Source organism: Oncorhynchus clarkii, chromosome 5 (assembly GCF_045791955.1).
Source record: "Oncorhynchus clarkii lewisi isolate Uvic-CL-2024 chromosome 5, UVic_Ocla_1.0, whole genome shotgun sequence".
NCBI lineage: Eukaryota > Metazoa > Chordata > Actinopteri > Salmoniformes > Salmonidae > Oncorhynchus > Oncorhynchus clarkii.
This window is the reverse complement of record NC_092151.1, coordinates 7,774,238-7,790,089: the sequence shown is the minus strand read 5'-3', so window position 1 is coordinate 7,790,089 and position 15,852 is coordinate 7,774,238. Positions and strand designations below refer to the sequence as shown.

The window sequence follows — 15,852 nt, the reverse complement described above, 5'->3', positions numbered from 1 at the left end:
TTGAGAGGATCTGCAGAGAAGAATGGGAGAAACTCCCCAAATACAGGTGTGCCAAGCTTGTAGCGTCATACCCAAGACGACTCTAGGCTGTAATCGCTGCCAAAAGGTGCTTCAACAAAGTACTGAGTAAAGGGTCTGAGTACTTATGTAAATGTGATGTTTCAGTTTTACATTTTTTTTAAATAAATTTGTAAAGAATTCTAAAAAACTTGATTTGGCTTTGTTGTTATGGGGTATTGTGTGTAGACTGATGAGGTGGAGGGAAATGATTTAATACATTTTAGAATAAGGCTGTAACGTAATAAAATATGAAAAAAGTGAAAAGTCTGAATACTTCCGAAGGCACCGTTATGACCGCAGCACAGCCGTGCTAAAAAAAAGTTTGTTTTAGCTCTCCCTCTCTTGTCAAATTGCTTTACTACCACCATGGATATGTCCCAAAAAATAGTTGTTTACTGTTCTATCTATGTTGCTATCTATTAGGCACCTCGGTTTTGCGGTACATGACCAACATGACTAATATACCATGGCTAAGGGTTGTATTCAGGCACTCCGCTTTGTGTCGGGCATAAGAACAGCCCTTAACAGTGTTAGGTTTAAGCAAAAAGGCCCGAGGATGTGTGGTATATGGCCAATATACCACGCGGAGTGCCTAGATACAACCCTTAGCCATGGTATATTGGCCATATACAGATAACTGCCAAAATAAAGGAAACACTTGAGTTAATGAGGGATATACAGTATATGGAAAGCAGATGGTTCAACACAGGTGTGGTTCCTGAGTTAATTAAACAATTAACATCCTATCATGCTCAGGGTCACGCATAAAAATGCCCGGTTGCCCATTATTTTGGCTTCCATGGCTAGAAGAAAATTTCTCGTGGACTAATCCATGGGGTGGAAGGTAGCTTAGTGGTTAGAGTGTTGGCCCAGTAACCGAAAGGTTGCTAGTTTGAATCCCATAGCTGACAAGGTAAAAATCTGCTGTTCTGCTCCTGAACTAGGCTGTTGTTATAAATAAGAAATTGTTCTTAACTGACTTGCCGAGTTCAATGTAAAAATATATTTTAAAAATCCCTCCAATAGAGTTCCAGACACTTGTAGAATCTATGCGCATTGAAGCTGTTCTGGTGGCTCATGATGGCCCAACACCCTTTTAAGACATTAAGTTGGTGTGTCCTTTATTTTGTAAGTTACCTGTACCAAAAACCTCTGAGGTGGGTTGGTTATAAACTGGTTAGCAACATAATTTGTCATTTTTGGTCATACCGTGGAATATTTAAGCAATAAAGCACGAGGGGGTGTGGTATATGGCCAATATACCACGGCTAAGGGCTGTTCTTAGGCATGACGTAACGTCTGAGGTGCCTTATTGCTATTTTAAACTGGTTACCAATGTAATTAGAGTAGTAAAAATAAATGTTTTGTCATACCCGTGGTATACAGTCTGATATACCACGGCTGTCGGCCAATCAGCATTCAGGGCTCGACCCACCCAGTTTATAACATCTGATATACCACAGCGTTCAGCCAATCAGCATCCAGGACCCAAACTTGGTTTATAATTGCCAATATACACTGAGTATATATAATATTAAGAACACCTGCTCTTTCCATGACATGCCTTTGAACGGGGTATGGTGGTAGGTGCCAGGCGCACTGGTTTGTGTCAAGAACTGCAACGCTGCGGGATTTTTCCACGCTCAATAGTTTCCTGTGTTTATCAAGAATAGTCCACCACCCAAAAGGACATTCAGCTAACCTGTGGGAAGCACTGGAGTCAACATGGGCCAGCGTCCCTGTGGAACGCTTTCGACACCTTGTAGAGTCCATGCTGCGACAAATTGATGCTGTTCTGAGGGTGAAAGGTGGAGTGCAACTCAATATTAGGAAGGTGTTCCCAATGTTTGGAATACTCAGTGTATACCATACCTCCTCGGACCATTTCTTAACTGACTGAGTATATGGAACACGGCATTATGGGGTATTATGTGTAGACTAAATCAAATCAAATCAAATGTATTTATATAGCCCTTCGTACATCAGCTGATATCTCAAAGTTCTGTACAGAAACCCAGCCTAAAACTCCAAACAGCAAGCATAAATACTGGTGGCTGAGACAGGAGGGGTCAGGAGACACTGTGGCCCCATCCGACTAAGGCTGTCACATAACAAAATGTGTAAAAAGTCAAGGGTTCTGAATACTTTCCGAACAAAGTGTATAAAGCTCTACCTCACCCTCCATTTGGGAAATCTGACCATCATTCTATCCTCCTGATTCCTGCTTTAAATCTAAAGCAGGAAGTACCAGTGACTCACTCAATACGGAAGTGGTCAGATGACGCGGATGCTACGCTACAGGACTGTTTTGCTAACACAGACTGTAATATGTTCCCGGGATTCATCCAATGACATTGAGGAGTATACCACCTCAGTCACCGTCTTCATTAATAAGTGCATCGACGACTTCGTCCCCACAGTGACCGTACGTACATATCCCAACCAGAAGCCATGGATTACAGGCAACATCCGCACCGAGCTAAAGGCTAGAGCTGCCGCTTTCGGACACTTATAAAAAATCCCGCTATGCCCTCAGACAAACCATCAAACAGGCAAAGCATCAATACAGGACTAAGATTGAATCCTACTACACAGGCTCTGGCGTTCATCGAATGTGGCAGGGCTTGTAAACTATTACGGACAACAAAGGGAAACCCTACTGCGAGCTGCCCAGTGACACAAGCCTACCAGACATGCTAAATGCCTTTTATGCTCGCTTTGAGGCAAGCAACACTGAAGCATGCGCATGAGAGTACCAGTTGTTCCAGACAACTGCGTGATGACGCTCTCCGTAGCCGATGTGAGCAAGACCTTTAAACAGGTGAACATTCACAGGGCCGACAGATTACCAGGACGTGTACTCAGAGCGCGGACCAACTGGCAAGTGTCTTCACTGAACCTCTCCCTGTCCGAGTCAGTAATACCTACATGTTTCAAGCAGACCACCATAGTCCGTGTGCCCAAGAACGCGAAAGTAACCTGCCTAAATGACTACAGACCCGTAGCACTCACGTCCGTAGCCATGAAGTGCTTTGAAAGGCGGGTCATAGCTCACATCAACATCATTATCCCTGAAACCCTAGACCCACTCCAATTTGCATACCGCCCATACAGATCCACAGATGATGCAATCTCTATTGCACTCCACACTGCCCTTTCCCACCTGGACAAAAAGGAGTGAGAATGTGAGAATGCTATTCATTAAATACAGCTCAGCATTCAACACCATAGTTCCCTCAATGATCATCACTAAGCTTGTGGTAGTTATATAGAGAGATTGTTAGTTTATCTGCCACATTCAAGCAAACGTTGGGACAGTTCCATTTAAATCAAATCAAATCTAACTTTATTGGTCACGTGCGCCGAATACAACAGTTGTTTTCGGCGCATGTGACAAATAACGTTAGATTTGATTTCCCAACATTTGTTTGAATGTGGCAGACACAGGTGAAAGTTAAGATATAAACCATTGACACAATCTAACATTTTCTCTAATATACCCTTAACACATGCTGATACGTGACATATTTCAATCAACACATCGTCACTAATCTGCTGTTCATAAGACCGAACTAGCTTTATGGAAGTGAGGTTGAGGCCTAAAAGAAACAGTTTGGGCTTACTTATTTTCTTGTCAAAATGACTCAAAACAATTGCAAGAAAAACATTCATAGTGAAATGCCGAAAGTAAAATATATATATCTCATTGGTTGACTAAAAAAGTGTGATTGTTCAGATTGCTCAAGGGCCTTACACACTCAAAGGGAAAACACAGGTAAAGCTGTCTACACATAGGCTACAGTGGATTTAAAAAATCTTGAAAATGCAGGCAGAACAGAAAGTGGCTAACACGACACCTCTGGGTTAGGTCTATCCACCCAAGAATACAGGATCCATTCAGCCCCCTTGTTCTTGTAAAAGTTACAATTACGTTTAACTTGAGAGGCAGAGAAAAATTCCCTGTGCACGCAACGGTCGGCAGCTGACGTCCCTCCCCGTGCCGCTGCCGCCAGGGTTGGAGGCAAATCTGCTGCTAGCGTTACACAGAAGACAATGGAGGCGGCTGCGTTGGCTGTGTGGGTAAGCGCATTCCGGTATTTCCAGTCATGGCGAAGGCAATAAGCAAATAACAGGCCGGTTCAGTGTTTCAATTAGGCTTAACACCCAATTCAGTCTAAACTCACATTGTACAAATCCATATTTCTCTATGTCTTTTGATTTGTTTAACTTATGCATTGTTGCACGTAGAATCGGACTCTTCCATTGGAGATAAGTTTGTACCTCGTTTGAATATCCATTTATTCAAATGCCCTTACTCTCATGTTGCCTACAGTAGGTTAAGGAGGGGATCATTGGAAAGGCCAAGGTGCCCACTTTGGTCCGACTCGTCTCCAGAAGACCACATTCCTCCATTTAGCGCTTAGGCACTGCACATGCATTTATGCCACAACTTTGGAATGCACCATTCCAAGCTTCTTGTTGAAAGCCATTGTCGATCGACGTGATGAGTGCATTCTGTTATTATTTTTCCCCCACAGATTTTGGCCTGGCCTATGTGCCATCATATGGCTATTCTAAAGACCACTCCCTGAAAGTTGTTGAAAATAAAGCTGAAAAGAAAAACATTCTTTAATCCACATAGGCCTTCAATGGTATACCTTTCTGGATGTTAAGTATATCCGTCTCACATAACTATCTACAGTATTTTATTATTGCTGAACTGCCTGAACACTGTCTTTGTCTCTCAAGTTGTGCATCCAATTCTCACTGTTGCTGTCATAGCAACCAAAAGGGAGGACCACCATGCAAATATCACTCGTGGCAACGACCAATGGAAAGTTACTGACTGCCCATACAATTATCTTAAGGGTGGGCCATTGACTCTGCTATTCCATCATTGGTGGATTTGACTTTCAGTCTACTTCCGCAGAGAGACGATTGGAGAAAAAAAAAGCCCTCTCTTTCATGTTTAGAACCTTGCTGCCCTAGAATAGGTCAGGTCGTAGTTGGATCACGTGAGCTACAGAAGGGGGTCATTCTCCACATATAGTTTCATTCTAGCGTTTTTATAGCACTCAACTCGATAATGTCTGTGCGCCGTAACCTTGAATGGGTTAAGTCTTTTTATGCACGATCAAATTAAGAGTGATACTTTGCGTTGTCTGAAAAGGTGTCCTCTTCAGATTAGCATCATCATATCTCAGTGCTATGTGCTTTAGTAAGAGCCGAGAGGGAGGCTACAGGAGGGACAAGGGTTTTACATCTCAGAAAGGGGTGGAGCTTCATACGGTTCTTCTATTTTTTTGACGCTATAGCGTTCAGTCTATCACGTCCTCCCAATCGCTCAGCACACCACCAAAAACCGTCAACTAACCTAAGACTGACGTGATTTTGACAGGAGTAGACCTACAGGAATTTACGCATTGCTATTTGTTGCGCAATCATACCATTTCTTTGTCAAATTTTTAACTTTTAAAAGTGGCCTACTCGTTGGCTATTTTTCTAGCACGTTATTACCCTTATTTTATCATCGGGGAATCCACTGCAACTTTTGAGAAAAGCAAGTGGTGCCTTTTGACATTGTTATTTTAGCTGTAGCACATTGTGTTGGGTTGCAAGTTGCGCTTGGATTGCTGGTTCTATGGAATCTTGGAAGTTCGTATCAAGACCAGAACAACGAGGATGCCAAGAGGATACGCAGGGAGAATCGGTTGAAGACAACATTCAGACTGAAAACAGCACGGACCTTTTGCATGAATAGGCTACCTGCAAGACACACCTCTATTGCCTAGGCTACTCAGATTAATTAGTGTTAGATAATGAATATCATATTGATTTTAGACTGAAACATAATTTCCATTACATGCTGTGAATTGAAGAAAACTATCAGAGAATATTTTTTATATAGTCGAGTACCGTTCTCGGTAACCTATAATTTACAATTTTCTGTAACAGATCGCGTTCAATTTTCAATGTGCCATCAGCCGGACAATATTGCTCCTGTATGTGATTGAAACATATACAATCTTTTCTTTTTGCCTCGCTGAAAAGCGCATATTGATTGTGTTGCGGCATCATGATGGAGGAACAAGCCCGGATAATGCAGGCGCTCAGCGGCGTGACTCTGGCTGGCCATTCGGTACAAGGAGGCATGGGACTACCGCCGCCCCACGGACACGAGGGGACCGATGGGGACGGAAGAAAACAAGATATTGGGGACATTCTTCATCAAATAATGACAATTACCGACCAAAGTCTGGATGAGGCGCAAGCAAAGTTGGTCCTTTTGAATTATTTTCATTTCGCGAATTAATAATTCTACACACAGTTGGCGAATAATTTAATTGTGGTTTATTCTGTAGACAGAGGCTACAGTCATAGGCTATAGGCCTATGGCAACTTTTTAAATTGTGACAGATTGTTCATTGGTAGCCTAATGTTCAATAAGGTTGCATAGGCATGATGTCTCATGTGCCCTATCTGGCAAATTGCGTCTTTGACCAATTAAAATATTAACATGATAACTACAAAACGTACAGTGATAACTATACAATTCAATTTTATGTGAAGTTGGATACAATAGTGGAACTATATATACTATTGAGGCCTATCAATTTGAGTTATTTCCCCAATTTTAAAGGCACAAAACTGATATTGTAGCTAATGTTGTTACTAACAAGCATTTTTTTTCTTCTTTACTGACAAAGGAAACATGGATTGAACTGTCACAGAATGAAACCCGCGCTCTTCAGCGTTCTCTGCGAAATCAAAGAGAAAACAGGTGAGTCGAAAAGCTGTAACTACACTATTTAGGGAACCTTGCCTACTAGTAATAGGTTTCCATTTGCAGTCCACTCTGTTCTTTGCGCTCGAAAACATCATTTTTTATCATATAATATATTCAGCTACATTTCACAAGAACACCGTTTGCACCAGTTTGACCGTGTTTCAGCTAGAGCACGCGGATGACCTGTGTGCGTTGGTTGGTAATGAATGTGTCTGCATAAGGTGACGGCTAAACAGTACTGTGTAATTCACTGACGCTAACATTATATTGGACGTAGGCCTACTATACTAAGGGGGAAATTGAAGTTGAATAAGATGAGTTTATATGACGTTGGTTGCCAGCATTTTTCCACCCGGAAGAAAACATCACAAAATATTGCCATGGCAGATAAATAGAATATGTCACACTTTATGATGAAACTGGCACATTTCTTGTAATTATAATTTAACCGTGTGAGTAAACACTCCACTAAGGTTCATTAGATTGGAATGCATGTCTGATTATGTCAAATCTGGATCACACTGTGAAGGATGGGATCACAATGTGATCTGGATCACAGTGTGGATCACACTGGATCACACTGTATGTGAAGTTGCTCAGAGAATTGTGACAAGTATTTTCCATCTTCCTTGGTGATGATAGTAGTGTAGTTAAAAACAAGTATAATTCAATAGATTTTACATGGATACTTCAAGCTACAAAAGCACAAGTGTAGCCTATTGTAATATATATTTATGAATGGGTGAGAGGACTATAGATGTCAAAACGAGGTTGGTGACATCATTTTAACACAGAGTGTGGAAAGGTGTGCAATTGACATTTTTCTGTGATTTGAGAGGGGAGATGGTAAAAGACATATTGACACAAACATAAAAAAAACATTTGAAAATGAGTAACCTTCAACCACTGGGGTAATATTAAAACTAGATGATCAGGGTTCAGATTCAGAGATCACAACCCTAAAGCATCAATGATGAAGTGCCATCATCACCAAATAACACCTGTGCTTGGCCAGCTGTGTAGCCATTGTGAGACATGCAGTTCAGAGTGACTTGAGGAAACATAACATTTAATGAACTTCTCAGGAGTGGGAGAGAAAGAGAGAGAGAGAGAGAAAGAGAGAGAGAGAGCGCACGCACACAAGGGATGACAGCCTCTAGAAATGACTTTAAGCTATAACAAATACATAGGTAGTGTAAGGGCTGAAAGTGAGCATAGCTCCAGATAGAAATGTGGATGTACAGTTTGGCTTCATTGGACACAATAGATGGTTATGGGTTATTACTGGAATATTCATAGGTCATTTTCACAACAATCTCACGTTAAGCCACAAAGTCTCAGCAAGTGATTGCAGTTTTTAATAAATGTTCAGTGTAATTTTTATCAGTAGTGTAGGCCTATAGAGTTGTGATTTAAAGGTCTATTATTTCTGTTATAATTGTAAAACTGTTACACTGGTTGGATTATACCGTATGGCACTGTATTGATGATTTATAAAATCTCTTACACTATAAATGATTTTGGACTGAACCAGTCACCGTATTCAGTTTGCAGATAATGGTTTAGGAATTACATTTTTGTTGTAAAAAAAAAGAAATCTCCATGGCTAATTAATTATGTTTCACAAAGCTTAGCTATGACTTGCAAAGGGCTATTGTTATTGGCATTATGCCACATTATGTTTTTTTATTTTTTTTTACAAAGGTAAGAGCATTAGCAATGGGTTTTCCAAGTGCTGTTTTGGCAACTTGAGGTAAATGGGGAAAGCTGCACTTTAAGGCCCAATAGGTGCCTCTTGTTATTTTATAAAATACTGCAAAAAAAATAAAAAATAAAGGAAGGTTGGGAATCAAATTCCACGTTGCGTTCGCTGGAAAACAATCATTCACTATATCGCTTTCATTGCGGCTTTCTTTTTCCTCATATTCCCTTTTAGACGTTCCTTGTAAATCACCTTTAGTGTTGAGCCGTGCGTTTCAGGGGGGTTTTACAAGAGCTTGGATTGTTAACAGTGATTGGTCTTTATTTTGACTGTGCTGGGGTTGGGTGCTTACGTCTCTGAGAGGGTTGCCGTGCTGAATATATCTGTTGTGTGTGTGTGTGTGTGTGTATATATATCTTTTGATTGTACTATAGCTGTGTGTGTTGTTACAAAGGATAGCATGGTCGAAGAGCAATGTTTATTAAATGTACCGTGTAAATCAGTACCTCTGTATTCAGCTGGATAACATTTCTCGTGAACTCATATTTTCTGATGGACTAATATTTTCTGATGGACTAATATTTTCTGATGGACTAAACCCAGGAAATGAACAGAGAGTGCATTTCAATGTTTTGTACATATTCATTTACGTAGGGAATTGTACATTATTCTCCGAGTTTAGTTTAAGACGCTATCAGTCCAAAATACTCTTAGCTGTTATGCAGAGTAAGGGTCAACCTAAAATCCTCATTGGCCAAGTTGGAAACAGAGCACCTCGTCGTTAGAAACAGAAGGCTTCAAGGCTCAAATTATACATTTGATGTGAATTGTTTTTGTCAGCAAATGTAACAAATGTTTAGGGACTGCAGCCGAGAAAGATAGAGGAGCCTTTAATTGTGTATGTTTTGTGTGTGTGTGTGTGTGTGTGTTTTGTGTGTGTGTATACGGATGACTAGTATGCATTTGGAAAAAGAGCAAAAGCGTGTGAACCTCGCTATGATCTAGCAAATTAAAATGACAAGTACTTTTTTTTGGTCTATTTACTGTACAAAATGCTAAAATTATAATTATATTGGTTTCTTTATTTTTGTCATTTTACACCATTTTACTACATTTACTGACCAGGGGCCACTGAAAGTATGGAGGAAAAGAGTACGTTGAAGCGTGAGACATTTAGCAAATACTCTTAGTCAATGAGTCTCAGTGTCTTCTGCAGGTTGTACCCTAAAGAAGGAGAAAGGGTTGGTCAGGTTGTACCCTAAAGAAGGAGAAAGGGTTGGTCAGGTTGTACCCTAAAGAAGGAGAAAGGGTTGGTCAGGTTGTACCCTAAAGAAGGAGAAAGGGTTGGTCAGGTTGTACCCTAAAGAAGGAGAAAGGGTTGGTCAGGTTGTACCCTAAAGAAGGAGAAAGGGTTGGTCAGGTTGTACCCTAAAGAAGGAGAAAGGGTTGGTCAGGTTGTACCCTAAAGAAGGAGAAAGGGTTGGTCTGGTTGTACCCTAAAGAAGGAGGAAAGGGTTGGTCAAGTTGTACCCTAAAGAAGGAGAAAGGGTTGGTCAGGTTGTACCCGAAAGAAGGCTCGGAGAAAGGGTTGGTCAGGTTGTACCCTAAAGAAGGAGAAAGGGTTGGTCAGGTTGTACCCTAAAGAAGGAGAAAGGGTTGGTCAGGTTGTACCCTAAAGAAGGAGAAAGGGTTGGTCAGGTTGTACCCTAAAGAAGGAGAAAGGGTTGGTCAGGTTGTACCCTAAAGAAGGAGAAAGGGTTGGTCAGGTTGTACCCTAAAGAAGGAGAAAGGGTTGGTCAGGTTGTACCCTAAAGAAGGAGAAAGGGTTGGTCAAGTTGTACCCTAAAGAAGGAGAAAGGGTTGGTCAGGTTGTACCCGAAAGAAGGCTCGGAGAAAGGGTTGGTTAGCTTTATCTGTTCAATTACAGTATATATAGTGTGAGACATTGTTTCTTTATTTCGATACAGTAATATGGAGTTATAAAAACGAATTAAGCTAATTACGGTGCTAATTAAGTCATTAAGACCTGGGGTTCGCTAGCATAGACGATCATACGACAATTAACGAAATTGACCTTGTGACCCCTGAAATCTTTTGTCCAATATTTGTGGGTTCAGATATGTCTCAGAAACACAGGGAGTGGTTTGGAGTAAACTGATGTACTACCTAGCTTTAGTGGAGTCACACCTTTGATGCGCACTGTGTCGTTTTCTCTTACTTTACACTCTGGCAAAGAAGGGAGAGAGATGTTTGCTTGCTATGTGTTTCAAAAATAAATCTGGATAGTTCTCTACAAATCCGAGCCCTGGGCATATTTAGCTCTTTCCCACATACATCCACTATGATGTGCTAATTACATGGTTTTTTTTTATATCAAAGGAAAATGTAGTCTGTATAGTGAATATTTAATTACATTTTTCATACATAAGACCAGTTGTGTAAAGTATAAAATACTTCATAGTACTACTTAAGTTTTTTTTGTGGGGTATATGTACTGTACTTTACTATTCATATTTTACTTTGACTCCACTACATTCCCAAAGACAATAATGTACTTAAAAAAAAAAATAAAAAAAATTCTGACACCAAAAAGTATTCGTTGCATTTCGAATGCTCATGCTGGACGGTAATATGTTCAGATTCACGCACCTATCAATATAATGCTCAGTCATCCCCACGGCCTCTGATCTGGCGGACTCACTTAACACAAGTGGTGCGTTTTGTAGATGATGTCTGACTGTTGGAATGTGTCCGTAAATAAACGGAGGACTTCTCCCATCTCCCTGTTCTAAAGTACATTTTTTAAAACTTTTTCTCAAGTGGTATTTTACTGGGTGACTTTCACTTTTTTACTTCTGTTATTTTCTATTAAGGTATCATTACTTTTACTCAAGTAAGACAATTAAGATCTTTTCCCACCACTGCATAAGATAAGCGTTACGTTCAGAGTCACGAGCACTATGAAACAGATAGCATTGTCCTAGCATTTGAGGCTTTTTTGCAACCCTGGAAGTTACTCCGAGGACAAGGGAAACCAGCTCAGTAAAGAAAGACATTTCACTGCAGTGGATCACAGATTCTGCCGGGGCCCACTAGAGCTTTGCATTCTGCAAAACACACATCTTGATAATGTGCTCCATATACTTTCTTGCTTGGCTAAATCAATTGTGGGCTTAGATTGTAATAAAGCGAAGTGAGGGCAATTGAAATCATTAAGTTGATTTACCAGCCGGCTCAGATTGAGGAGGTAAGCATTTCTTAAGCCTGTGGGGGACATTCTGTCTCAGGGCAATCAAACAGTGAGCTAATGAGAGGAATAAATCTGTCGGGATTTTCATTAGATAAAGTGCCTGCCACAATAATAATAATAATAATAATAATAATAATAATGTATGAAGAAAATATGAATAATGTATGAATAAACTTGATTGAAAGATGGCTTCTTCTCTCAGAATGTCAGACAACTAAATAGAATCTCAAAACGAGTCCCATTGATTTAATGAATAGAGAACTCAAATGAAGTTGACTCCTCGTGTACAAAAGCAGTATTCCTCAAAATCAGCAATAGCATTTTTCTTGCTTATGGAGTTATCAGATTATGTTGCTGCTTAACAACAGGTTCTTACGTTCTGCTGGTGTGCTTCCGCCCTCGCCTTGGCTCATAGGCGGTTGTTAAGATGGCCTCATGAACCAGTGGTTTGGAAAATGGACTAGATTGTGAACATTGTCGGTGGAAATCCCTGATGTGATTTTTGATGCTCCTTGAAGCACAGCGTGAGCTGCTTCTCACAGTATATTGAGTATACTGTCTTTTATGAATACACTGCTTGTTGTTAGCATCAATGGACAGTGGCTTTAGCATCTAGTCATGCTACTAGGCAGGATTATTTTCTTACATTTCTATAAACTGCCTTACGTTTGTTTTAAGTAGTAGTGGCTTATTTATAACAGCTAATATCTTCCCTGTTTTTCTTGTTTCAACCTCATGTTCCTGCTGTACACTGAAGTACGCTGGGATTGCAAAGTATGTTTTTTTTTTGTGTGTGTGTGTTTCGAAAACAAAAGAATACAGTCGATTCGACTTCTTCTCCTCCCCTTCATCAATTTCCCTTTCTCTTTCCTTTGTCATAGCTGTGAGGGGTTTTACTGCGGTTCAGACGTAAACGCGGTCTCTAATTGTTTTTCACACATAAGCTATGCTAATGAGGCTCCGTGGCGACTAGCGTAGCAATTAGCATCCTCCGACAATTTTTTTTTTAGCAGGTTAATTGCATAAATGTTCCCAACTGCACGTCTGACTTGTTAATTAGGCTTGACAGGGATGGTGGAATTGCGATCCGGAGGCGGTGGCAGCAGCAGCTAGGAGTGACTGGCCGTCAAAGTTAAAGAGCCACGATTGATTAGAGACGATGGTTAAGCCTGTACACTGTTGTCGGAACACGGACGTAGTGACAATATGTTCCCTGAGTTAAAGTACCAGCCTTAGGCTCACTGTGTTGTTAGTAGGTCTGAAAAAGGGGCTAACTTAGCAAGCAGGTCACTACATTGATCTACACCAGGGATGGGCAACTTTTGATTGGGGTTTGGGGCCACAAGACATCCATACCCATGCATGCTGTCAGTGCCAGCCTTTAGCCGTTTGGGGGCCACTAAGATATACATTTTGTTGCGAGCAAAACATTTTAGTGGCTATCCTATTGACAGCAAGGTTTTAGAATTCATTTCCTACAATTCGGCACATTTTGCCATAGGGTGGAGAGAAATGTTTGCCGTTTTTACCGTGATATGTGAGTGAGAGTGACTAACGAAATCAACGTGGGACCCCCGGTCTGTAATTTGACCATGATTACTACAAGTTTAGATAGCTGGCAAGACTAACTTACCAATCCAAAAATAAATAATAATAGCTGACATGAGCTAATTGAGTGACAAGATAAAACCTGCTGATGCACAACCACATTTCAAAACCGCACCTTTTTGTTTTCTATTCTAACGCTCAACATTAAGTTGAGACCTCGACTGAGTTGGCCAAAAAAAGAAAACATTTCAATATATTGATCCGCTGGCCTGCAAAAGGGGGGCCGCGGGCCGCACGCGGGCCGCCAGTTGCCCATCCCTTATCTACACATTCTACCTCTGGCTTGGTTTCTTGATAAACCATACGACCATTTAAAACCCAAAGGTGCGTTTTACGATATTATTCTTAAATCGCTTATATGTCAGTAAATTATTTTTATTTTTTTAAAACATCACACAATATGATAACGTGCATTTTTGGTTTTTGAGATAAAGAATTGTTTGAAAATGAAAACGTTCTTGCAAAAGCAAAGAAATCACATATTTATTAATTATTCCCCCCCCCCCCCGCAACACATAACAGTGATTTGGTCAACTTTGAGTCATGGCTGGGCCTACACCCTCTGTGAAGAGGGTGTAGAAGTGAGACGAGGACCAATAGCGCTCCATCAACGTCGCAGCCTCTTAAAGCGGGTCGTCGGGCCTGATGTGTTTCTACAGCCGAGTGCTTGTGAGCGGCACGGCTCCCCAGTAAAAGAGAACCAGCTGATGAATTTGACATTGCCTCCCGACGCCTCTGCACCCCTCCCTTCCTCCAGGTTAACCAAATTGTGCTCAAAGTATTGCGGCATTACATTTTCATTTCGAAAAGTAAACGTTCACGCCTGGCGCCGTTTTCAATATTTTACATCCCTCCCACGAAACACGCCGTCTATGCAATAAGTGCCGTTTGTGATGTCATCCATAATTTTGTCACCGGGGGATAAAAGCTTCGGAGGGCGCCCACCCGCCGCCATCCTTAGCCCATATATTTTATGATGGGGAATATAACATCAGCAAGCCTGTTGAACTTTTCTCCAGTCTGCCATGTGCACACAAAGCCATTTCCTCATGTTATGATGTATTAAGGAATTATTTTATATCCCCCCTCCTATCTCTGCATGCTGGATCGGAACAAATACATACATAACTCATTTTCTCCCTCCCTCTGTGGATAAGACCCCATTTTGTATTCAGACATTCTTATTTTATAACATTCATTTGAGTTACGCGGTAAGTGTATTGTTTGCAAATCGTATTCATATGAATCGTAGGCCTACGTTACTGATTTCAGAAGGCCAACACTATCTACGCTGCGCCGTACAACAACATTCAACTTGTCAAAACTGCACGAGCCTTGTGTTTTCGTGTGTAGTTAAACACAGTCTTGAATATCCTTCATCTCAAGACTTATGGTGGTTTTGAACACTTCATAGTGGGAACCAATGTTCTGTTCCAACGGTTAAATGGGAGATGAGATGGGGGTCCAAGGGAGTTGCATTCTACAAAAGCTAATGCAGTCTACAATGATGACAGGACAGGACGGCTCTAGACAGTGCTATTTATAGGCTTCTTGTATCGTAAGGTGAAGCTCTCTGCAATAGAAAATCCCTGTGATGCTTATACACAGAATAGATACTGTTTGATTTCATTCTCTTGCTGTTTGAAACATTGAAACGTAAGACATAAAATACAGCTGCTAACATGCAACAGGTATTGTTCTTCTTCTGTAGACTGTAATAATGCCTTTCTGGTACAATGTTGTTTTTTTATTTATTTTTATTCTCATAGCTATTTGAGTTTTTTTTTTGTCTTGAGATGCTTCCTTCTCTCGTTTGTCTCTGTCAACAAATTTAAATTGCAATAAATGAACTGCCATTGAGATGAATAAGGTGAAGTTAAAAAAAAAAATACAAGTTTCACTTGTAAGAAATACATTTCTAAACAGGAAATCATGCAGTAACAGTTGAAGAATTCAGGTTCTGCGTATAATTAAACTTAGATTGCAGTATGAGCCTGTAGAAATAGCAAATAGGGAAACAATGTCAATTTCATGCATAGTGCAATCAAGAAAGCTTTTATTTGGTTAAAAATCTACATGTTGAGTTGTTACACGTAATGAGTTGTGTTAGTGGTTTTTCACATGAATAATTAAGCCTTCTGATTACGTATTTTTTCTGAAAAGAAAATCAGTTTTTAGTTTGTCCTTTCATTTCGGATGTATCAAACTGTCCGTGAAAAAAACACATGGAAAGTGTTGTCTGTCCTGGTGCTCTGTCCCAATATTCTCCTGTTCTTCTGTGAATTATCCTATTTTAAAGCTGCAGTATGGCACTTTCTTTGTGACCAAACCCCCCCCCCCCCCCCCATATTCACTTAGAAATGTGTGTTATAGATCTGTCATTCTTATTGAAAGCAAGTCTAAGAAGCGGTAGATTTGTTCTATGTGCATAGAAAATATATTTCG

The 15,852-nt window shown here is 40.5% G+C and overlaps 1 protein-coding gene across 6 annotated transcripts in view; it reads left to right on the top strand.

Annotated features, from left to right (window-relative positions):
- The first annotated feature begins 5,380 nt into the window (after positions 1 to 5,380).
- The window catches only part of LOC139408284 (pre-B-cell leukemia transcription factor 3-like), a 69,807-nt gene continuing 59,335 nt past the window's right edge, over positions 5,381 to 15,852 (top strand). For 4 of the 6 annotated variants that reach the window (XM_071151991.1, XM_071151990.1, XM_071151993.1 and 1 more), the window contains exons 1-2: positions 6,000 to 6,336; positions 6,768 to 6,841. In XM_071151991.1, coding sequence (XP_071008092.1) covers positions 6,137 to 6,336; positions 6,768 to 6,841 — 274 coding nt within the window. In that variant the 5' untranslated portion in view covers positions 6,000 to 6,136. Of the gene's footprint in view, positions 6,337 to 6,767; positions 6,842 to 15,852 lie in introns of all 6 variants that reach the window. The other 2 variants (XM_071151995.1, XM_071151992.1) reach the window with 2 other exon arrangements.